General features: G+C 36.1%; 1 protein-coding gene across 1 annotated transcript in view; it reads left to right on the top strand.

Annotated features, from left to right (window-relative positions):
• ABCA12 (ATP binding cassette subfamily A member 12) overlaps positions 1–25,941 on the top strand; it is a 209,334-nt gene that overhangs the window by 127,224 nt on the left and 56,169 nt on the right. Inside the window, exons 16-27 of the mRNA XM_025404754.1 lie at positions 269–433; positions 750–960; positions 1,924–2,063; positions 4,550–4,669; positions 8,416–8,506; positions 10,961–11,140; positions 11,673–11,988; positions 14,940–15,054; positions 21,718–22,047; positions 23,132–23,201; positions 23,290–23,424; positions 25,195–25,341. Coding sequence (XP_025260539.1) covers positions 269–433; positions 750–960; positions 1,924–2,063; positions 4,550–4,669; positions 8,416–8,506; positions 10,961–11,140; positions 11,673–11,988; positions 14,940–15,054; positions 21,718–22,047; positions 23,132–23,201; positions 23,290–23,424; positions 25,195–25,341 — 2,020 coding nt within the window. The remainder of the gene's footprint in view (positions 1–268; positions 434–749; positions 961–1,923; positions 2,064–4,549; positions 4,670–8,415; positions 8,507–10,960; positions 11,141–11,672; positions 11,989–14,939; positions 15,055–21,717; positions 22,048–23,131; positions 23,202–23,289; positions 23,425–25,194; positions 25,342–25,941) is intronic.

The following is a 25,941-nucleotide window of genomic DNA, read 5'->3' as shown; positions in this document are numbered from 1 at the left end:
CACCTGGATTGTTTTCCCTTTTTGGCTATCGTAAATAATGCTGCTATAAACATTCACATACAAATCTTTCTGTGGACATGTTTTCACTTCTCTTAGATAAATGCCCAGGAATGGAATTGTCAGGTTGAGTGGTAAATTTACATTTAACTATTTAATAAACTTCAAAAATGTTTTCCAAAGTGGCTGTACCTTCTTACAACCTTACCAACAATGCATGAGGGTTCCATTTTTCCACATAAAGCAATTCTTTTTGTTCTGTTTATGTTAGGTGTTTTTCCCGAGGAAAGATCAAAAGCCAGTAGAAAAGATGATGGAGCTCTTCATGAGACTAAGAGAGATTCTCAATCAGATGGCCTCTGGCACACATCCGCTGCTAGACAAAATGAGATCCCTGAAACAAATGCATCTGCCCAGAAGTGTTCCATTAACACAGGTAGAAAAGTCACCCAGTAATGTTCTTGTTGAAAAATGCCTTCTGTCATATTGAGTAGTTATAATACATTCAGGTTCAATCGTAGTACATTGAAAAAAAAAACCACCTACAAGAAAACTCTTCTACCTAGCAAAAATTTTTGCCACTTTTATTAGTGAAGTTTATTGTTCTTCATTTACATTTGGGATACACGTATAAAAGGAATTATGGAAACTGTAAGGATACTCTAAGTATTATCAGGTTCTCTTTCTCTGTTGTTTCAAATAGCATCTAAAGCTTACATAGTGTCAATAAATCGTGGATTTTTGTCTCACAGGCGATGTACAGAAGCAACCGAATGAACACACCCCAAGGATCATTTAGCACCATCTCCCAAGCACTATGTTCCCAAGGAATTACCACTGAATATTTAACTGCCATGCTGCCCTCTTCCCAGAGGCCAAAAGGCAACCACACCAAGGATTTTTTGACTTATAAATTAAGTAAAGAACAAATTGCTTCAAAATATGGAATTCCCATAAAAACCAGTGAGTATACTTTAAAATAAGCATGGCAATTGTTCTTTGGCAATAAGAATATTGTCTATTCTGTCTTCGTTTTGTATGATAAATGAAGTACTAATTTTCCCCAAGAATAAAAATAGAAAATAATTATACAGCACTTACCACATGTCAAGAATGTTATATACATTAACTAATCTTAGTACAGGGAAATGAAGTACAAGGAGGGTAAGTAAAATGGCCAGTTTCGCTCAACTTGGAAGTGCCTGAGCTGTCATTTGAACCCAGGTACTCTGCTACAAAGACTGTCATCTTAACTACAATACTACACTTAGATTTTGTCAGTCAACATTGAGCCTTCTAGACAATATAAAAACTTGCCTTAAATCTGTTAGGGTTGATATTTTTTTCCTAACTTTCTAGAATTAGAATTTTTATCACACATGGTAGAGTTGCATGACTGCAGCAGAACCATAAATGTTTAGTGGCACATCAAAACCATTTACTTGATCTATAAACTTGGAGATGCAAAATGTGATGAGTGAGCTCATTCAAATAATATATGAGTGTCTAGTATAGCAATTGGATTCATTTATTCATCTTTTTATTCATTCACCAAACATTTATTGAACAGCTCTTATGTATCTGGTACTATCCCAGTGGTTGGTTTTGTGTATTTTTTTTAAAAAGTAAATGTTGGTGAAATGGATCTGTTAGGCATTCTGAAACGTGGCTTTCACGTTTTCTATCTCCTCTTGGCAACCATCACTTATTCTGGGCTTGCTTATTGGGTTAAACTTTCTCACCTAAAAAAGTTTTGTTACTATGCTCTCTTACTTTGACACCAGATGCCTCACATCTGTTAATAATATAGGAAGTACTAGGGCGTGTATTTTTGTGTGTGTTAAGAATAATCTGTGTCAATTTGCTGTGAGGAAATAGATTTGAAGTACATCTATGAAATGGTTTTATTTCACTTTTTCCTTCCAGCGCCATTTTGCTTCTCCCTTTATAAAGACATCATTAACATGCCCGCTGGACCTGTGATTTGGGCATTCTTGAAACCTATGTTGTTGGGAAGAATTTTGTATGCACCATATAACCCAGTCACAAAGGCAATAATGGAAAAGGTTTGACCATTATAACTCAGTTTCTATTTTGAGTATTAAGATTTTTTAAAGTAGTCAACTTCCAAATTTACTTTAGCTGACTCATTTCTTTATATCTTACCCACTATTACTATTATCCTTGGCTTTCTGAAACTGTTAGTAAAATTCTCAGCTTCTGCCCTGGATATGTGCAAGCAGTATAGATTGGGTGGGAGCACTTTGAAGAGAAATGAACCATGTTAACATTTGAGAATGAGGTTAGTTGAAGCAAGACCTGAGATTTTTCCATTTATCTCAAAAAGCAGAAAAGTTCTCTACAACTGGTGTCTAACTTTCAAAGTATGTAAAAATTATCGTACTAGAAAAAGTAATATTGAGCATTATATAACTAGTTGGAACAAAAACAAACCCTGAAGTATAGATTCTTGGCCTCATATTTAGTTGTACAATTTAGTTGTACAATTTAACGTCTCATTTATATAGAAGATAGATGTCAAATAAGACAACATTATTAACTATACTTACCATTTACTTCATTTAACCATAATAGTATTTCCCTCTCACTCTAAAGTTGGCTTTAATTATTTGAATTATAAACTTAGTACTTTTAAAATGACAGAGCTAAAGTAAAAGAAAAATCTCTGTTTCACCATTACTTGGCCATTAAACTATAATTGTATGAACATAACATTATGTTTATATTCTACAGAATAGTGGACAGAGATCATTATTATCAAAGAACATTCAATTTGATCTCTGTCCATTTTCGTAAAAATTGTGATTTAATACCTTATTTGCTCTACGGATTATATATTCCTATGTAATTTTGCATAAATTAAGTTACATATGAATTTTGTTTTTCAATTTAAATGAACATTTATTTGTTGATTTTGTTTTTAACTTTTAAGTTCAGGGGTACAAGTGCAGGTTTGTTACACAGGTAAACTTCTGTCACGAGGATTTGCTGTACAGATTATTTTATCACCCAGGTATTAAGCCTAGTACCCATTAGTTATTTTTCCTGATCCTTTTCCTCCTCCCATCCTCCCCGCTTCTGTTCCCTGCTCTGTGTCCATGTGTTCTCATCATTTAACTCCCGCTTATAAGTGAGAACATGTGGTTTTTGGTTTTCTATTCCTGTGTTGGTTTGCTAAGGATAATGGCCTCCAGCTCCATCCCTGTCTCTGCAAACGGCATGCTCTCATTCATTTTTATGGCTGTGTGGTATTCCATGGTGTACATGTACCACATTTTCTTTATCTAGTCTATCATTGATAGGGATATAGGTTGATTCAGTGTCTTTGCTATTGTGAATAGTGTTGCAATGAACATATGCATGCATGTATCTTTATAATAGAATGACCAATATTCCCTTGAATATATACTCGGTAATGGGATTGCTGAGTCAAATGGTATTTCTGTCTTTAGGTCTTTGAGGAATTGCTACACTGTCTTCCACAATGGCTGAACTAATTTACACTCCCACCAACAGTGTATAAGTGTTCCTTTTTCTCCACAACCTCACCAGCATATGAGCTTATGTTTTAAGCGTGGTCTTTTTTTCCCCCTTTTGTACTTGGTTCTCACCTCCCTTTTCCTCTTATCTTGATCTTATTCTTCCTTTCATATAAACTAATATATGTTAGCATTCATATATGCATCTTCCTATAATTTATTCTATTACTCCAATCCTTTATAGATTATTATACCATGTATATTCATATGCGGAGTTCTTTGAGTTCATTGCATTATTAAAATGATACTACATTTTAATCCTTTTCTATATATAGTTTTTCTCATACAAGAATACATTGTGGAAATTTTTCCAACTCAATAGGTATAATTTAATGCATTCTTTTTAAGGATTGCAATTTTTTTTATAACACTGAATTTACTAATCCAATCATCAGGTGTTGGGCATTAATTTTGTTTCCAATGTTGTGTGTGTGTGTGTGTTTTTCTTGCTAAACAATGTGGCAACAAATATTTTTGTGTATATGGTTTTATGTAGCAGTATTTTTATTTCAATAAGATGAATGTTCAGAATTGAGGGGTTGAAGGATATTATATTTTATTTTAATAGCCATTGTCAAATTGCTTTCCAAAAACCTCTAACATATCTATTCTCAGCAGCAATACATGAGAATATCCTTCTGCTATCCTTAAACTAGGATGTTCTTTAGTAGTAAAGTTAAGTGTATCGTTGGTAAAAATGAAAAACTGGTAAGAACTCCAGAAGTCATGCTTTCATTTTGGCTGTAAACTCACTCTGGACATGAATCAAACCTTAAATTATGGAAAATTTTTATAAATGAACTTGACCCTATAAAAGCTGTCATTTGAAACTTTTGACCATGTGGGAAATTTCTGGCAAATTTTTGTACTAACTTCATGTTTTAGAACTGTCTTTTGAAGTTATGTAACAAAACAACCTTAATATTTCAACCTTGTTGAAATATAGACAAAATACTAATGGATCTCACTTCTTTTATTTCTTTGTCATTAAGTCCAACATAACTCTGAGACAGCTGGCAGAATTAAGAGAAAAATCTCAAGAGTGGATGGATAAGTCGCCACTTTTCATGAATTCCTTCCATCTGTTAAACCAGGCAATTCCAATGCTCCAGGTATGAGATGGTTCTGTCATTCAATTTAGTAGGAATTTGAATTCTTTGAGATTTTAATTGCCTTCATTCTGTGAATGGGAAGAGAGTAACTTCCCATATTCAACAGATTAAATTGCCTCTCTTCCAGAGAGAAGGTCTGAGACAGGGTACCTGATCTATCACTCACATTCATAACTGGCTAACTTCACCTCTGGTACTGCAGCTCCTCTGTAATTCAGAGAAGACATCTTACAAGTTGATCTAGAGACATAACTAGTGATGTAAATCAGGTTTTCAAAAGTCAAATGCTATAAAAAATGCTTGGTATTGATTTCTCTGCTTTAAATTACTCTCCTTTGGCCGGGCGCGGTGGCTCAAGCCTGTAATCCCAGCACTTAGGGAGGCCGAGACGGGCGGATCACGAGGTCAGGAGATCGAGACCATCCTGGCAAACACGGTGAAACCCCAGCTCTACTAAAAAATACAAAAAACTAGCCGGACGCGGTGGCGGGCGCCTGTAGTCTCAGCTACTCGGGAGGCTGAGGCAGGAGAATGGCGTGAACCCGGGAGGCGGAGCTTGCAGTGAGCCGAGATCCACTGCACTCCAGCCTGGGCGACAGAGCGAGACTCCGTCTCAAAAAAAAAAAAAAAAAAAAATTACTCTCCTTTGCTATCTTAACCAGAATTCCTAAAATACCAATAGGCTAGAGAACATTAAACTTGGGGAATTCCATGGTAGAAATTTATGACACATGTGTTAATAAATTCCAAATTCAGTTTAACATGTTATATACAAGGTGTTCTCATTAAAGTATTTATCTGAATTTACGTTTAAGGCCACATAAGGAAGCAAAAGTTATCACTGGAAAAAGTGCTCTAGGCCAGGTGCGGTGGCTCACGCCTGTAATCCCAGCACTTTGGGAGGCTGAGAAGGGCGGATCACCTGAGGTTGGGAGTTCAAGACCAGCCTGACCAACATGGAGAAACCCCATCTCTACTAAAAATACAAAATTAGTCGGACGTGGTGGTGGGCACCTGTAATCCAAATTACTCGGGAGGCTGAGGCAGAAGAATCTCTTGAACCTTGGAGGTGGAGGTTGCAATGAGCTGAGATTGCGCCACTGCATTCCAGCCTGGGGAACAAGAGTGAAACTGTTTCAAAACAAACAACCACCACCAACAACAACAACAAAAAGGCAGGAATTTCTGAAGATGATGTAAATAATGTGGGGAAATGTTCCAATCACAGAGCTATTGACAACTGAAGATGGAGCAGCGGAATTAGCCCAGTAATCAGTTGTAGAAAAGAAAATTGGCAGGAATGGTGACAACCTAGGAGCTTCAAGAGAATGGTTTGCATATCAAAGAGAGGCCTTTGGAAGATTAATGGAGCCCTAAAATATTTTTGGGAAAATAATGCCCTTTTTTATGATCATGCTTAGGAAGTTAAACTTAGAATGAAGGATACTATATGATATGAGATGGTCAGAAAAATTACACCCCAAAGGTGCTTTTATTCAGTCTTTGTTTTGACTAACAATTAATGCACAGTTATAATGACAACCCAAATTTTATCATAAAGGATTAAATAAATTTCTACAGTATTTAATGTATTTAATAAATATAAACTTTTCATCAAATGTCTTCCCCACAACTTCCTATTAATTTTTGATTAGAATTCTAAGCATGCTCATTTTAAGTGGTCTTTTCTAGTGAGTCTCAGATAACGAAGGCTACTTAGATAGTACTTCATGACAAATACATTTTCCTAAACAATACATTGCTATTTTCTCTTAAGACTTTTTTTCCATGAGGAGAAAAAAAAGCCACAAATTATTTTGTTAAGAAAAGTTTTGTCAGCTAAAGTGGTGAATTAACACTACATGTTCTATACATAATGGTTTTAAAGTACAGTGATTTGCTAGAATCTCTGGGATTGTGTTCATAAAGGGATCATCATTTAATGGAAGGATCTTGATTCTGTCCAGAACAAAATAAATTATTTTCAATTATTGAGGAAAAATGTAATATTGTAAATATGCACAGAATTTGAAATTTTAAACTTCTGGCACAAGAACTGGCTTTGCCACTCTGAACCCTTAGGTGAATGACTTAAAGTACGTGAACTGCAGTTTATGGATCTCTAAAATTAGTATATTGGTAATGACAGACTTGTGAAGATCACATATGTGGAGGCATTTGGTGTTTTGGTATTTTTCAAATTTTTATACATTTATGTGATACAAGTGCATTTTGCTACATGCATGGATTAGTATTGATCAAATCAGGGTTTTTAGCATATCCATCACCCAAATAATATACATTGTACCTATTATTAGATGTCACATGGTTGATTGTTAAAGGAGTGATGGGAGAATTGAAATAGGGTTTAATGGATTGTCTCCAGATTGCAACTAACACAGTACTTTATTTGTTAGTAATGCTCTGATACAGATTTTCCAAGATGCAGAAGCTAATTTCTGATAAACAGACCTTAAAGGACTGTTATCACAGCATGTAGCTGCATGGTAGCTAGCCATCAGTCAACATGCCACCAACTGCTCTTAGAACCCTCAGTAGCTATGGATTTAGCAAACTAATTCTATTACATATGTGCTCGACTAATATGTTATTCTTAATCATTCATCCCCATGACAATAAAACAAAAGACACTAGTAAGAAGGACATGAGAATATGTTTTACCAAACTGGGCTCTAAAAGGACAATCAAGCCTTGCTTACATAAAAACCAGGCCATGAATTTACACAACTCAATTAAAGAAAAACATTTCTTTAATTGAGTTGAATTCTCTCCTTCATTTTTTCCCTTAGCCCTTATTAATTGTGTGTCCTTATGAGAATTGACATAGCTTCTTTAGCCCTAGCTTTGTCATCTATTACTTAGAGGTAATAATAGCACTTACCTCAAATGTTGTTGTAAACAAAGTGAGAAAGTCAAGTTAAACTCTATACGATGGTGCCCAGCACATGGTATTATAAGAGCTCAACAAATTTTAGCTAATAGCACTCCTAGAGTGCTAGAAGTTATGTCTTCTAATTTGGCAAATAGCTATAAAGGCCTTTATATTTTAAAGCAATTAGGTTTTTCTTTTAATTTTTCAGTCTTTCCATGGATAGAATTTAAAGTTTTATCATCAATTTATTCTTTCATATTCACATAGTTGCACCTATGACAGTTCAAAAATAATATAATAATCGAAATGGACTATTCTGATGTGATGAGCCATTCTTACCTGCTTCACTGAAAGGTTACCTGAAACTGGAAAAGGTACCTGCTGAAAGCTTTGGGCTAGGAAGTGGTAGAACCTGAATACAAATCAGTTGTGATGTCAGATTCCAAGGAGACATCATGATTTTTAAGAGTTGTTTGTGTTTCAAGTGAACAAAGTTCAACCATGAATCACAACATTGTATACAGTATACGGTAAAAAGGAATAATATAGCTACGAGGAAAAATTCTGTTAAATTGAATATAATTTTTTAATGTTGATAATTGTAGTCACATCTGGCCACTGTGCATGCTGACCAATTTGTATCTATGGACAAGCAACAGCCCAGCCTGTCAAGTCATTACCAACCCCCAATCTTCTCTTTTCTTCTCAAGGATTTCTCTGTGAGCCTTTGCAAGACAGTGCATTGATCATGCCCAGTTCTGGTTACTGCATTTCACTGTGGTGGTTATTAGAGAGACAATGTCAAACATGATTTTTCTTGTATTGAAACTGATTTTTAATTATTATTTGTTAGAATACTCTAAGGAACCCTTTTGTGCAAGTTTTTGTAAAATTCTCCGTGGGACTTGATGCTGTTGAACTATTGAAACAGATAGATGAACTCGGTGAGTCCAAATTCACAAAGCTTTTGTTCATGAGTCATGTCGGAAATATAAACAACATTGTTCCATATGATAACATTTTCCCCCTTTTCTTCTGTATTTAGTATCTAGCTAGTTATTCAAAGAAAAATGAGACACTGGATATATCCCCCCATCTTCTTCCCAGTTAGTTGTACAATTACAAGTAGTCATGATTATTTACAAGCTCAGTGTCTGTAGTTAGTTTCAATAATTATAATGCAGGTCAGGCGTGGTGGCTCACACCTGTAATCCCAGTACTTTGGGAGGCAGACATGGGCAGATCACTTGAAGTCAGGAGTTTCGAGACCAGCCTGGCCAACATGGTGAAGCCCTATCTCTACTAAAAATACAAAAATTAGCTGGGCATGGTGGCACATGCCTGTAATCCTAGCTGCTTGGGAGGCTGAGGCAGGAGAATTGCTTGAACCTGGGGGGTGGAGGTTGCAGTGAGCCGAGATCATGCCACTGCACTTCCGCCTGGGTGACAGGAGTAAAACCCTGTCTCAAAAAAAATAATATTGTTATTATGTAATATAAATGCAGTTTTTTTCCTTCAATCATGGGTAGGTTATTAGAAGTCAGGGAACACTGTTATTTTAGTGACTTGATGAAAGGCAAGTCCTTAAGGACAAGGGAAACTTAAATTATTTGTTTCTGGCTACATTTAACATTTTTATCTCCATTGTCCTCAGTATCACTTGACTAATCCAGAATGTAATTGGAAGAGATACAGAGTTAGCAAAAGCAAAAAAAAACACAATGGGGAGACTCAAAAGAAAATAATCTGAAATCAGTATTCAAGGTTGGGTCCTCCTCACATGGTTATTTAAAAGGAAGAGACTGCAGAAGATCAAAGGAAGTTGTCTAAACTTATGCATTCCCTCCGCCACTTCCCCACCTTCAACCTAAGGGATGCAAGACATTTAATTCAGGCTGTGTCTGATTCACTGTTGCTATGCAACCATGGATATGAGAAACGGATTGAGAGCATCAGAATTTGGCAGTAGCAGAGCAAGTGCCCCTCCTCCTCCCTGGCAATGCTGGGACGTATATGATTTAGGTTCTAAACCAGTGGGGAAGAATTATGCCTATATTTGTATTGTATATGAATGTACACATATTATGATAGTCAACCCAGCTTGATTAAATAAAGGTACTAGTGGATTTATTCTCTAAAAGTATCATTTGGCCAAGGAACTATTTGATTAACATATCAGGGCTAAACTAAAAAGTTCTTATATAAATTTTGTCATTTCTAACTTCTGAACTAGGAAGTGAGGCTTAGAATTTAAAATAAGATTAAAATGAATGTAGCATTGAGACTCTATGCTTGTATAATTACATATGTAACTTATATTGAAGAGATTACATAGTTTGAATTCGGGGACACTGACCTTTTGAAGTGTTTTTGTGATTCTATCTACCAGAATTTCTAAATAATTCTTTGGTGTTGTGTTGATTTCCAATGGCCGCTGGAGGCCACTGTTCAACCACAATTTACCCCTCCCCCACCAACATCTACATCAAGTAAAACATTTCACTTTAAATTCTAATGAGAAGTGCATTTAAGAAGTTGTCTTCTGTGAGAAATGTAGTCCTATTTTGGACGATGTAAGAGACATGTCTGGGTTCTGTGAGGAGGGATTTATGATATTCACAGCCTTCTCAGTATTCATGATGATCAAGTCAGTAAAAATTTAATTGGCCAAATGATTTGTTAACTTGCAATTTCATATTTACCCTTTGTCCCAGTTGATTTCCTCACAAAGAATCATAAAATTGAAGAGAAATTAAGTCCCCTTTATTCCAGAGTAATTACCTAAAATGGAATCTTGATCATTTTGTCAGATTAATACAGATATCAAAAGTAGTAACTCACATAAGATTTTAAGTCAAACAGTATTAGAAATTCACAACTATGTGGTATATATTTTCAGGTATCTTAAATGTTTCTATATCACAGCTTATGTAATAATATAGTTTATTTGTCCTATGTACTCTACATAGACTTTCCTTTGTTTCAATTTGTGCATTCACATTCCACGGACAAAGCAGGCATTTCTGTTTAGCTTATTCTAAACTCGCATCTCTGATTTATAGTTTTTTATCCTAACTACATGTAGATAGATTTTTAAAAATTTATTTGTCTTAGTTCTTTGTTAATTAAATTGTAACAAAATATATTTTTAAATTATCTTGTATCTTTCCTAGAACGTAGGTTTACTGTATTTGTAACTAGCTCGGCTCCTCAATGAATATTTGCATAACGACCCATTTTCTTTGGTGTAGAATACTAGATATTTTTAGAGTAAATTCTGCAGCCTTTCGTTATTTATAATCTAGTTTAGTGTTTACAAAAAAATCAGTGTTTCATCTAATTACTACCAGAATCAAGACCATAATTTTTTTTTTGTCTCTTTCGCTTTGCCTCTTTAGACATTCTAAGGCTGAAATTAGAGAACAACATTGACATCATTGATCAGCTTAACACGCTATCTTCCCTGACAGTAAATATTTCCTCTTGTGTATTATATGACCGTATTCAGGCAGCAAAAACCATAGAGGAAATGGAGAGAGAGGCTAAAAGGCTCTACAAAAGCAATGAACTCTTTGGAAGTAAGTGCTATTCTCTTAACGTTTGAGCTTCTCTTTGTACTAAAATTGGCCAAATTCTTTCCTCACGTCTTTCATCCAGAACTCAGAAAACTAGTGTGGGGGTCATTAGGTCCTTTGATGTCCTTAGAAAAGAGAACCTTTCATGTAGGCAACCAACTATAATTTCTAAGTATGTCTAATTTTGTTGGTGTACTTAAGATTGAAAAGGATTACATAGTTAGAGTGAAGTTGAGTCCATCCTCATAATCAGTCAAGATAATTTATCTAAAAGTGTTTTTATTGTAATAAGTGGCTTAGAGTGATGCATTTATTCTGTCTACTTAGTTGGTGATTATATTCTTAAACTCCAGCTTTGAATCTCTGAGGTTGACACCTCCAATTAACCATGTTTTCTGTAAATTAAGAGCCTGAATCTACTGTCACATTACTAACTCAATTGACTGTTTGGCTGTCTCCTCTGTGTACTCTCCAAACAATGAATAACGTCAACCATAAAATAACCTTTCTGCTGTTGTTGCCATTTTATTTTTAGGTGTTATTTTTAAGCTTCCTTCTAACAGAAGCTGGCACAGAGGCTATGACTCTGAAAATGTCTTTCTTCCTCCTGTCATAAAATATACCATCCGCATGAGTCTCAAGACCGCACAGACCACAAGAAGCCTAAGAACCAAGATTTGGGCCCCAGGGCCACACAATTCTCCATCACACAACCAGATCTATGGCAGGGCTTTTATTTATTTACAGGATAGTATTGAAAGAGCAATCATTGAATTGCAAACTGGAAGGAACTCCCAGGAAATAGCAGTCCAGGTTCAAGCAATTCCTTATCCCTGCTTCATGAAAGACAAGTAAGTGTGCACTTTCAGCCTTTTTAATGATCAACAACTTTTCTAAGAACTCACTTCAGTCCGTTCATTCAGATGAATGGAATTCTAGATGAAAGGAATAACATTCACCAAACCTTTGTAATATGCTTGTTTTGAAAAAGGGTTCACACTATACGGCATAGCTGCATCATAACTGCTCATCATTACCAAAATGATGGTAAAGTGTTTACCAAATGATCTATAATAACCCTTGGCTCTCCAAAAATTCTGGCCCTAAAATTGGAAGAATTGGACTTCAGACCTGAGTACATTGCTGCATGATTTTGATGTTACCCACTGTCTACTGGGCTTACCTCTCTCTAGTCAAATGAAAGGGATGAACAAGAGCATATTACAATCCCTTCCGACTCCCAAATTGGATTTTAAAATATCTGAGCACATGATCAATTTTAAGAAAACAAATTGAAAAAAGAAATCTTGAACACATTTTTTATCAACTATTTGAGATAAATATTGTGCTGCCTGAGACTTTCATGTACTATCAGTTCATTTGCTAGGAATCCTCCATATCTAAAGTGGTTTTCCTCGATGAATAAAGAAGTAACAATAATGCTTTTAGACAATTCAATTTGAATGTTCAAGAAATCTGCCAGTTGGGTAGCACTGAGTGCTTCTTTCACTCTGTAGATGGTTAAAAAAATAAGTGGATTACGTTTTTCAAGTTCACCTTCCTATATAAAAGCTTGAGGCCGATTATTACTTTAAAGGAATTGAACATGCTATGCAACCCAGTTACTGCAGTTTATATACAATTCAAATGGTATTGGCTTTTTCTTTTCTCTTCCTTTTTCTTTCTTTCAATGCTTCTGTCTCCCTTGACTACTTCAAGAGTTATAAATGAGATGAGGTAATGTGACCTAGTACAACAGTAGCATGAGGAAGCAGGTAAGGAGTCCATCAAGTGGACTGTCAAGGTTAGTTGGCTGTTGAGGAGGCTGTCGTGGAGGGGACTTTGCTGCCTGAACTATGTGTGAATTGCAATGGGCTTGCACAGATTATAAAGATCTATGGGGTCAATTAAGTTAAAATTCTTATCTAGTTACCTGCTCATTTGTTCCCCTTATAAATTTTGGTACCTAGGATGGTGGGTACCTGGATGTTTCTTTAAAGAATAAGTGCAGTCTGTATTCTTTATGGGAATATGTTCATAATGCCTTACACACATATAAACTGTTGCATATAAAATGATTTCACATATATTATTCCATTTGTCTCACCCAACAACCTCATAAGGTAAGTAGGAGCAGGCATTATTGTCCATACTTTCCAGATGAGAAAACTGAAATCCAGAAAGGCTAATTAACTTGCCCAAGATAATATAACTAGTACTACACTGATCCTTCTGTTTATAAGAGCAGCATTTCTGCTTTATACTAGACCAAACCTAAAATACACTATCACTTGGAAGAAACATTACAGGGGATTTGTTGCTAATGAATGAAGGCCTTTGCCTAGTTCTAAATCCAGAAATCACTTCAAGGCTGCACCTGAACCCAAACAAAATTCATTCAAGAAGTATTCTTTAAATGCCTACCCCATGCCATACAGTTTCCCAGGAAACAGACCAAAAAAAAAAAAAAAAGGAATATGGCCTCAACTCCCACTGCTCCCTCACCAAAAAAACACCTCATCTCTCTGATAATGACACACTTCTGCATGCTAAAGTGATACTGAATTATAGTGATCTCATGCTTCATTAATATTTACATTTTTCTTTGAGTACTTGGAGGTAAATTTTTAGCATTGTAGATTAAAAAAGGAAATGGCCTTGGGACCTTTCTCCAAGTGAAAGCTTTAGTGGAGCCCAGCATATAAACAGAGCAACTTAGAATCTGTCATCGACATCTACTGCCTTTGCCTCAGCGCAAATAAGGGTATCAATTGTCAGAACCATGACTACTAAGGTGTGGTCCCTGGACCAGCAGTATTAGTATCATTTGGGAAGCTGTTTAAAATGCAAATACATGGCCCCACCCGGATATAATAAATCAGAAGCTGGGGCCCAGAAACTTGTGTTTTAGTAACCTCTTTGGGTGCTTTGAGAACCACTCCAATTTAACTTTCAGGCATCATGAGCAGGACATTGAGGAACACATCTGGGGCTTGAGGATGTCTTCCAGTGATTCTCTAGTTTAGCACATCATCAAAATAGACATTTCTGTACTATGTATAAAGCATCTTCCAGAGCATTACTTTGAAGAATCCAAGTTCTTTGTCTGCATTTTAAATCAAATGCTTTGGGCCGGGCACGGTGACTCATGCCTGTAATCCCAGCACTTTGGGAGGCCAAGGCAGGTGGATCACTTGAGGCCAGTAGTTTGACCAGCCTGGCCAGCATGGTGAAACCCTATCTCTACTAAAAAATAAACAAACAAATAAACAAAAACAAGTGAATGCTTTAGATTTTATTTCATTTTGGGAAATTTAGTTTCATAATAACTATGATCCTCTAAGAGTAGATATAAATACAGTAATTTTAGAAGATACAGCTTTTAGTTAGGTAAACCAATCATCTCATTTTAAATCTGCCTTTTAGATAAGAATTTAGTTTACACATAAAGGTTTTGAGCCTTGCAATTATATCTGTATAGTAATTATTTTCCCAGACAGGACATACTCAAACACAATTTAAACAATATGTCAATTTTATCTAATAATCTAGAGCTGTCTTTTTTTCTTACTCTTGAAACATTACACTAAAAAAAAAAAAAAAAAAACCACAGACCCATGGTTAAATCAGCTTCATGCTTCATAAATAATGGGGTAATACTGATTACTTTCAATTTCAAAACAGGATCATAACTTCAATGTAAGAGAGAGTGAGTTCTTTATATATTATAATCTCTGCAAGTGTGGCATTATTTTGGTCACTGAATTTTTCTTTTGTTTTTGTTTTTGTTTTTGTTTTACAGCTTCCTAACCAGTGTCTCTTATTCTCTTCCAATCGTGCTTATGGTTGCCTGGGTTGTATTTATAGCTGCCTTTGTGAAAAAGCTTGTCTATGAGAAAGACCTCCGGCTTCATGAGGTATGTTGAAAATCACTTCTTGTTATGAGTAAGTCCTGTTCATAGAACAATTACTATGATTTTCATCATGCCTATATAAACTCAGAAAGCCTAACTCATCCCTTGTGAATTAAACAGAAAGAGAAACCTTTTACAAATCACAAAAGCAGCTGATAAGGCAATATTTTATTTTCTCAAAAAGTGACATAAAAGTCACTTACTAAGTGCTTTTAAAAAACAAAATCTGAATAAAATATGTGTACAATGATAATTCTTAGAGTAATTTTTTGCCCAAGAAATTACCTATAGGACTTATGATCTAACAGAGGAAGTTTAAATAACAACAATAACAACTGTTCAGGCAGAGAGATTGTTGGCATGGTAACTAAAATAACCCAAATGTAGATCTAGATAGAGCTATAAACATAGACATAGACGTATGGCTTATTTTGGCTCTCACAAAGAAAATTCTCTTTCCAGTATATCTTGTCTCCTTCAATTACCTTCCCCATTTTCCACTGACTCCTGACTTATAGAAACTAAGAATTTCATGTTATGCTACTGATTGGGTTAATAACCATATCACAATGGAAGACAGAACCAAGAGTGTGAAGCATGACCTCTTTCTGGGCACGTTCTTCATCATTAACCCCAAATCCAAAATATCTTACTTCTTTTTAGAATTTATGATAAAGCATTATGTGGTTTTTAGATTGTATTTGAGTAGAAATTATTTTATCTACTGATCCCATAATGAGTCCGTTCTTATACTCACTCATGGAGTGGAAACAAAGATGAAACATTTCAAAACTGGGGCACAATAATTATTGCAAGGGCTGGCTGAATTCTGAAATAATGAGGTTAGAGGAACCTGTTCATCCACTTGTCCTTTTCAGACTTACCTTGACAATGCTTTTAGACAATTGATCATTTCTCCCTGTAAGATACAAGTTGCTGCTTCATATTTCTATTAGTTCAGCATCAGGCTTTCAGTGTTGTCCCAGCATTTAAATGTACATTTTTTACCTTTTCTATTTGAATTTTGATTGATCCACACAGCTGTATTTTTATATTTCAGTTATAATTTGTTAAATTTCTCATCAACTAGTTTGAGTCCTGTTGTATTCAGGACTGTATGCAATGGTTTTCTAATTCCAATTTAGAAAGCTGAATCCATGCCTTCAACCATAATCATGATTGCAAGCCCCTACCTTCTAGTTTTCTTTCAGGTTCCTAGTATTCAGAAGCAAATCATCACAGAGTAAAGAAAACCTTTGAGATAGAAACTGTGACAGAAACGGAGTCCATTTCTACTTCAAAATTAATACCTACCTTAAAAATATTACTTGTGATAGAAACAGTAAATAGAAGCATGTATGCATACAGTATATATACAAATATATATGCATATAATAAAACTGTGTGTATACAATACACACACATTGTATTATTTTGTGTTTGAAGATGATGCTCTCCGAAGGCATCTATGTGTGTCACCAAAAAATATCCAAGCATAACAAAAAATCATTTCTCAACTGAAAATGCGAAAGACATATTTTTAGCTATGAACCAGTTTCTGTTTGGTAGCTCTGTGTCTCCATTTGGCCTGCATCTACCTTTAAAATTTAACCACCCTTGTCTTGGGGTCAAAGTGACATGGTGGAAGATCACTGAACCTGGAATCAGAATATCAGGTTTTGTATTCCAATTCTGCCAGCCATATACACTCGAGCTCAATCTCTTAAATTCTCTGAGTCTGATCATCTAGACTTCATTCAACATTTATTTCCAGAATGTAGCTCCCTCTGTCTGCTAGAACAGAGGTGGAGCTCAATTATTCATATTTTATCAATTCTAAGACATTGATTTCCCCCCCGCCTTTTAAAGCCTCTGAAATTGGGATACATTTGATAGGGTGTCATGATTTATTTGGCAGTAATCTTTCTTTCTTGGTGGCATGTAAAATAATGGCACATCCTCAACGGTGTCCTAAATTTGAAGAAATACGGTGTGTTTATGAAATGAATTGATGGAGGCGGGCGTGGAAGGAGTGGGATGTCCCTAGTGCCTCCTGCTCAGCCTCGCTCCACTGCCCACAGTTCTCATCTAAACTCCTTTTTAAAGATATAAGGTTCAGCTCAGAAAGTGAGAAGTGACTTGCTGAAGACCTTGGAGCTAGTTAATGGTAGATCTGGCAGTAGAACTGAAGTATTTTGACTTCCAACCAATCCTCTTCCAGATCATAGCTATCTTCACCCTTACAGTCTTACTTTAGTAACACAGACTTCTAAGGACATTTGCAGATGATGATGGATAATCTCTTAAGCAACCAGAAACTCAAAGTCACTTTGTACTTTTTTTTTTTTTTTTTTTTTGAGACGGAGTCTCGCTCTGTCGCCCAGGCTGGAGTGCAGTGGCCGAATCTCAGCTCACTGCAAGCTCCGCCTCCCGGATTCACGCCATTCTCCTGCCTCAGTCTCCCGAGTAGCTGGGACTACAGGCGCCCGCCACCTCGCCTGGGTAGTTTTTTTGTACTTTTTTAGTAGAGACGGGGTTTCAGCGTGTTCGCCAGGATGGTCTCGATCTCCTGACCTTGTGATCCGCCCGTCTCGGCCTCCCAAAGTGCTGGGATTACAGGCTTGAGCCACCGCGCCCGGCCTCAAAGTCACTTTTTAATACCATCTTTTTATATTCCGATAACGTCTAAAGCTGCCCAAGTCCTACTTTTTTTTCATTCAAATTAAACAAAAAAGGTAAATAAAATCAATATTCTTCCCTTTTCCTTCTGTAATTATTCTCAATCCTGGCAAGAAAACCAAGTTAATTGGTATCTCAATGAAGCCACTTATCTTTGACTTTGTTATGGTATGATTCCATGAATCCCTTTACCTTGTTAAATAAATTAGCACAAATCCAATAAGTTTACTTATTAAAGTAAGCCCATAGTATAAAAAAAGTACTTTAAAAATGCCTTTCGATTGGGTTTTGTTCTGCACTTTGCTTTTAAAAATTAAAATAATAAAGCTATACAAATCTGATTTCATAACACATACAGAAGAGTATTTTTTCTCATTATTTTCATGGTTTATGAGTTCAATTCATCTGTTTGATCTAACGTAAGTCATCTATGGGACTTTCAGTGCTTATATTTTGTTGGAGACAGAATTTTGGAGTCATTCTCTCAGTTCAGCCAGGTAACCTAAAATATATGTGGGCCGCAGAGATGTTACCAATAATTACACAAAGATTTTTTAGTCCCCTAGTGCTTCACATTAAACAATTTTTTGTGCTTTCCTGACATACACTAATCCACCCCACCACTGGGAATTTGAAACGTTTCCAGTAATGGTCACAACATCCTTTATATTACACTAAAAAAAAAAACACCCAATAATATAAATGTCTATTGTTAATAGAATGATAGAAATTGAGGTAGAAAATGTTATTATTCCTTATGAGTTAGTACTTGACATTCTTGCGGAATTGAATGAAGATATTGCTATCAAGTAAATATATAAGTATTTCTGATTTCTTTTCTTGACAGTATTTACGTCAATCCCTGTGCGTAAGCTTCTCATGAATGTGGCAATGCATTTATCCAAACTCTTTTAGAATCTCTTTCTTATTCTTTCCTGTAAACTGGGCAGACTTTGGCCACTATGCAGAGGGGTTTTCTTTGAGCAACAGGTTATCAGATATTGATGAATTGCTCTGGCAGGTTTGGGAGGCTTGAGACAAGTGACTCTCTGATTACAAAGCTGGTACCTGACATCTGTCACTTTGAGGAGGAACTAATGGCATCCAAGAAAGCACAGCCGGCCGCTCTTGGTGGGCCCCCTTCCATCAGCAAGTTTGGTCTTGTTTATTACAACAAAGTTGGCAGTGAATCTGGATTATTTATGCTCTCACTGCTCTTTCTCTTTATGAATAGCAGCTATTTTCCTCGTGGCGTAAAATCCTGAAGTTTAACACTGAAGTTTCATGCTACAATGTTAAACAGTGAATGCTTTTGGAAGCACCTAACTCACCCTGTTTCAGGAAAAAGCAAAATGATCAGTATCTAAGTTTTATAAATTCCTGGGACTGGAATCTGATCTTGAGTATCAAAAATTTCAAAATTACATTGATTAAATACCGTTAGTCCTGGTATTCAAGCCTGCCAAATTGCCAAATTATCTTTTAACAAGTCTAGGAATGAAGAATATTCTCAATATATAAGTGATTTATAGAAAGCTATCAATTGTCAGGGAAGAAAATCATGTTTATACACGTGACATCAGCTTTATTTTGTGGCCTTGATACAGTCTAGATATTTTATAAACCACCTTGGGAAATACATTGACATTGTCCCCTACGTACATACGTTGCCACTGGGGGAAAATATGTTTGTATAGGCTACATAAAATTGTGGCAAATATCAGCTTGGGAAGTAGTAATATAGGTTCCATAACTCCCCCACTTAATTATATTCAAATAGGCATAAAAATATGAAAATACAAATAGTAGGAAAGGGAAATAAAAAGGACTAACACATCATATTGGAACAGGTGAATACTTCTGAAATAGTCACCAAACATGACACAGTATTTTTTTCAAATGGGGTAGGGTACACGCAAAGAATTGCTGGAATAAGATATCTGAGGTCTTTTTCACACTAAAATGTAATTTTTTTTTTCAGTGATAGCATGTGTAGCAATTGGGGAAACTTTCCATAGTGACCTCTGCTCCATGCTACTTTGATCCATACTTTCCATTCCCACGGAAGCATAGGTTGAGTACTACAAATGGTGACAGGGTCTCGGAGGAGAAACACATTAGGGAGAGAATAAGGGGAGAAAAAGGGCAAAGTTAAGAGAGAAAGTCACAGGCTCTTTCTCAGTGGTGATTAGCTTAAAGCCCACAGCTTAGACTGTTGGCAGCCAGGTAGCTGTTTCCCTGGTAACAACTGGAGCAGCAGAGTTATCGAAATGTGATGTTACAAAAGCAAAAAGTAAAATTCACTATTTTGCTTGTAGAGCAAAAGATCCAGTGCATTCACTATTCTTTTTTTTTTTCCTGGAAAAGTTAGGTTTAATGGGGTGGGGCATTGACTATCCTTGATTTTGAAAAAAGAAAAAATTGGGTTATAAAGCTGTTAGTGGAAATTTCTTTTTCTTTTCTTTTCTCTTTTTTTTTTTTTGGGGAGACAGAGATTCATTTTCTCTCAGGCTGGAGTACAATGGCATGATCTCGGCTCACTGCAACCTCTGCCTCCTGGGTTCAAGCTATTCTCCTGTCTCAGCCTCCTGAGTAGCTGGGATTACAGGTGCCTGCCACCACGCCTGGCTAATTTTTGTATTTTTAGTAGAGATGAGGTTTTGCCATTTTGGCCTGGCTGGTCTCGAACTCCTGACCTCAGGTGATCCGTTGGCCTCGGCCTCCCAAACAGCTGGGATTACAGGTGTGAGCCACTGCGCCTGGCCTGTTAGTGGAGATTTCTTTTGTTCCTTTTTTTTTTTTTTTTTAAAAAAAAAAGGATACTAGGTTCATAGGCTTAACATTAATCATGAATTGTTAAAACTGGAAGCCAGGATATCCAGATTACACCAAAGTACATGTCACAAAATTCAACCAAACCAAGGTCCACAGGGCTTTACATCTTTTTTTTCAATTTTAATTTTTATTACTTTTCTGTTACACTTTAAGTTCTGGGATACGTGTGCACAGCGTGCAGGTTTGTTACATAGGTATACACGTGCCATGGTGGTTTGCTGCACTCATCAACCTGTCATCTACATTAGGTATTTCTCCTAAAGCTATCCCTCCCCTAGCCCCCCACCCCCCGACAGGCCCAGTTGTGTGATGTTCCCAGGGGACTTTAAATCTTTCAGAATCCTTTTGAGTTAATGCACAAATAGATTGTGCTGGTTTATTTTTCTACCTTGTGGAATGCCTTGGCCTCTGGGGATATCACTGAGGTATCAAAGAATATCAATTGAGAGAGAGGTATAGAGGATCTCAGATACATGAGTTTATTATGAATGTATAAATGGCTTTTTGGAAAACAAGGATGACAAATATTGACCCAGACTGCCACTAAGTGTTAAGGATGGGAAGACTGTAGCTAAAGGCGGAAGGTCTCCTTTAAGTTTCTGTGTTTTAAATTCTTAGGAAGCAGGTATACTGTTTCTCTCAGGAACATAAATACTGATTGTGTTGTTCATTAGTGTTTAGTAAAAAAAAAAAAAAATTACGGATTTTTATGAGCTCAGTCTCTACACTGAACTCTAGTAGTTAAGCCATGGTTTTTCACCAGCTTGAAGTGCTCATGCCTGCACAAATGTCAAAATCATGTAAAATTATTCAGAGGATACCATAAATTTGATAATCTATTCTAAATTGGTTTAATCTAGAGATGTCAGCTGGATAACAATTATCAAGTGGAACTGTAATTAAACAAACCCTCACCATCCAAATTGTTTATTATATTGTGCCATTCTATGAACAAATAATCTAAGATGTTCTGGTTTATATAGGCATATTTCACATAGCAAGCATAGATAAATTCTTGATTTATGTAAATGATTAAAATGCCTAGTTCCATATATAGAGAGACTATAATGACATTTCGACATAATGCAGGGAATAATTTTTATTTTGGAGAATATCAGCATAACAAGCGCCTCACACTTTTTCTTCTTACAGTACATGAAGATGATGGGTGTGAACTCCTGCAGCCATTTTTTTGCCTGGCTTATAGAGAGTGTCGGATTTTTACTCGTTACCATCGTGATCCTCATCATTATACTCAAGCTTGGCAATATTCTTCCTAAAACAAATGGGTTCATTTTGTTCCTGTATTTTTCGGACTACAGCTTCTCGGTTATTGCCATGAGCTATCTTATCAGTGTCTTCTTCAACAACACCAACATCGCAGCTCTGATTGGAAGTCTCATCTACATCATTGCCTTCTTTCCATTTATTGTTCTGGTTACAGTAGAGAATGAGTTGAGCTATGTAGTCAAAGTGTTCATGGTAAGTCAACTGTTGGAATGGCAGAGTGAGAAATGACCGTTTTTTGTTTGTTTGTTTGTTTATTTTTGGATTCTCAAACTGGAAGTTCACTTATCTAAATTTGAAATTCAGTGAAAGCAAAGTAAGCTCAATGTCCTAATGATAGCTTTTCCTACATCATTGTATACCATACAAGACAATGAAGAGCTTACAAAACCATGATATGTGATACTGTTAAGAAATAGTTCCTAAAGAAAGAACAGTTAAACTGTCATACATCATGTTTTAGAGGTCGTCAAGAATTCTGACTTCTCTCTGGTCCAGTTCCTGAAACATCTTGGAGCCTCTAGTATTGGAATTATTCTCATATGTGAACAATTCTCATGGTTCTCATGACATACAATATAGCTTAAATGTGTAAAGACAAATGCACCGACAGCATATAATCAACCTTAAATTCTTTTCTGCCTTTTCAATTCAGAAGCACTACATTAATTTAAGAATTTTAATTAAAGCATTAAGATTACTGACTGAAATTTAGAAAGCAGAAGCAAATTTCATCATACTAAAACTTTGCTATTTATGGAAATAAAAAGTAATGAATAACTTTATCTAGCATTGAACAACTTTGGGTTCAAACAATATTTAAATTTCTAATTTGTTGCAATGATCAGTATTCAATCAACTGATATTTTAGTATATCTTTATTCATAACACTTCTATACCTGAAATAAATGTATGGAGTGAAAACACCTTCTGGCCCTTAATGTTTTCAGTAAATTTTAGTCTTAATACTGAATTACTCCATAATTACCTATTTTATTACTTGTCAAGCAACATTTAATGAGTTCAAATGTATATTTTGATTTTTTAACGAATGGTTACAAGTTGTAATTTTCCTGTTTTTGTTTTCTGCTGTTCCCTCTGCTCTTCCTTCACAGTTGTAGCATGGTTGGTAAGGGATTGCTGTATTTTTAAATTTGCTTAGAGAATGAGCATCAATTTTATCTATACAAATGTCCAAACTTTTAAGTATTTTAGGATCCCTCTGGGTGAAATACATGAAATCTACAAGAACTATCATTGCTGTTTCCTTTCTTCACAGAGCCTGCTGTCCCCAACAGCATTCAGTTATGCAAGCCAATACATTGCACGATATGAAGAACAGGGCATTGGTGGGTCCCCTTTCTTTAAAACTGGATTTTATCTTTCACAACTGTGCTGTGTGTCACAGAAGAATAAACACTCATGTTCACTTTTTAGGTCTTCAGTGGGAAAATATGTACAGCTCCCCGGTTCAGGATGACACCACCTCATTTGGCTGGCTGTGCTGTCTAATCCTAGCTGACTCTTTCATTTATTTCCTTATTGCTTGGTATGTCAGGAATGTCTTCCCAGGTATGAATATGCTTCCTACAGATATATGCTTTTTATGTGTAACTTCAACATAAATCAACTAATAATATGTTCTAATATTTTATTTGCACAAATTTTTTAAATTAAAAAAATATATATATATTTTTTGAGATGGAGTCTCCCTCTGTTGCCCAGGCTGGAGTGCAGTGACGTGATCTCAGCTCACTGCAACCTCCACATCCTGGATTCAAGTGATTCTCCTGCCTCAGCCTCCCAAGTAGCTGGGATTATAGGCATGTGCCACCACGCCCAGCTAATTTTTGTATTTTTAATAGAGCTGGGGTTTCACCATGTTAGCCAGGCTGTTCTTGAGCTCCTGATCTCAAGTGATCTGCCCACCTTGGCCTCCCAAAGTGCTGGGATTACAGGCATGAGCCACCATGCCTGGCCTTTAATTTTTTTTTAATTAAAAAAAATCTTATTTGCCATATATAATCTCCAAAAAGAAATACTCAAATCCCAAAGCTAACAAAAAATTTTCAGGATGAGTGTCAAATCAATCCAGTCTCTCTAAATAGGAGTGTGAGATATTATAAGGGAAAAACCAAAACTCCTAATTCTAAGGAGAATTGACCAGATTCTAAAGGAAGAAGACAAGTTGGGTTACCCTTCTAGGTCTCAGTCATCCTTTCTAACATGCTTAGATAGTTTTCCATTTAGCCCTACTTATATTTATGTATTTTTTGATGTTATAAACGAATAAAAGAACATGATTTCATTTATGTAAGATCTTTGTGAAAGACAAATAGATAGAGACAGAAGGCAGATCAATGATTGCCTGGGATGTGGGGTGGGAGCAGGGATTATCTGCAAATGGGCATGAGACACATTTTATTGAGTTATAGAAATGTTCTGATATTGAATTGCACAACTTCATACATTAACTAAAACTTATCTACCTGTACACTTATAATAGGAAGACAAGTAGGCCAACAGCATGCATTTTTATGAGAGAAATGATATGAAATTATATGACTAATAGTTTTAATTATGTTTTTCTAAATGGCAAAATTATCCTTTCAGTCATGGATGAATATGTCTATACATGTCTGTTTAGACCCTTATGGGGATTAAATTGTGGCATTTTCTGGGCTGGAAACCCAGAATCTGGATCTGAACTAGTCTTATCACTGTAAAATCACAACTTGTAGCATTTATTTCATAGATAAATAGTGGCTTTTTCCATTACAATAAGTGTACAGTTAAATAAGTTTTAGTAAATGTAAATGAAGCTGCTTAAAAACTAATCAGCAAAAAAGTCATCTTTTTTTGCTTTACTTTGGAAACTGAGACCACCTTTTAGTTTTATATAGTGTCAAAAAATAAGGCCGGGTGCGGTGGCTCACGCCTGTAATCCCAGCACTTTGCGAGGAGGGTGGATCACGAGGTAAGGAGCTCAAGACCAGCCTGGTCAAGATGGTGAAACCCTGTCTCTACTAAAAAAAAAAAAAAATTAGCTGGGCGTGGTGGCACGCATCTGTAATCCCAGTTACTCCAGAGGCTGAGGCAGAGAACTGCGTAAACCTGGAGGGGTGTATGTTGCAGTGAGCCGAGATTGCGCCACTGCACTCCAGCCTGGTTGACAGAGTAAGACTCCGTCTCAAATAAATAAATAAATAAATAAATATATAAATAAATAAATATATAAATAAACTACTTCCTAAACCATACATGGGATCTACTGTTTTGTTTCTGATGTTTAATGTTAACAGTCAACTAAAACTCACTTTTCCTGATACATTTTTATTCCAGGGACATATGGTATGGCAGCTCCCTGGTATTTTCCAATCCTTCCTTCTTATTGGAAGGAGCGATTTGGGTGTGCAGAGGTGAAGCCTGAGAAGAGCAATGGCCTCATGTTTACTAACATCATGATGCAGAACACCAACCCATCTGCCAGTAAGACAAGTCCGTCAACAGCATGCCTTGTTACGAGAGAAATGATAAGAAATTACATGACTAGTAGTTTCAATTATTTTTTTCTAAATGGCAAAATTATCATCCTTTTAGTCATGATGAAAATGTCTACACATGTGTCTTTGGACTCCTATGGGGATTAAATTGTGGCTTTTCTGGGCTCATTAGCTCAGTTGGTTAGCATATGGCGCTAATTAGGCCAAGATTGCAGATCCCTTTGTGGTCCAGTTAGACTCACATAGAGAAAAATTTTGTTTCTTGGCCACAATCTGCACCCCTAACTCCAGCCGTCTGTCACCAGTCATAAGGAGTAACCAGGTAACAGGCATCAGTAATTTAGCATAACCCATCCCAAATACTGGAAAAATAGTTCAAAGCTGATGTCTTCCTGATGCTAGGTGAGTCATGTCATCTTTATAAAGTGAGTACGGGCCACGTAAGTGGTCCTTTTGTGATGCCTGAAGCAGGTGTAGTTAGTTATTAATGATCTGGACTCTATAAACGGCAGATCTGAACTAGTCTTATCACTCTAAAATCACAACTTGTAGGCATTTATTCCATAATTTGGTATCATCCTGCCCA

Source organism: Theropithecus gelada, chromosome 12, assembly GCF_003255815.1.
Source record: "Theropithecus gelada isolate Dixy chromosome 12, Tgel_1.0, whole genome shotgun sequence".
Taxonomy (NCBI): Eukaryota; Metazoa; Chordata; class Mammalia; order Primates; family Cercopithecidae; genus Theropithecus; species Theropithecus gelada.
Note: the sequence above shows the minus strand (reverse complement) of the source record. Positions and strands in the feature narration are given on the sequence as shown.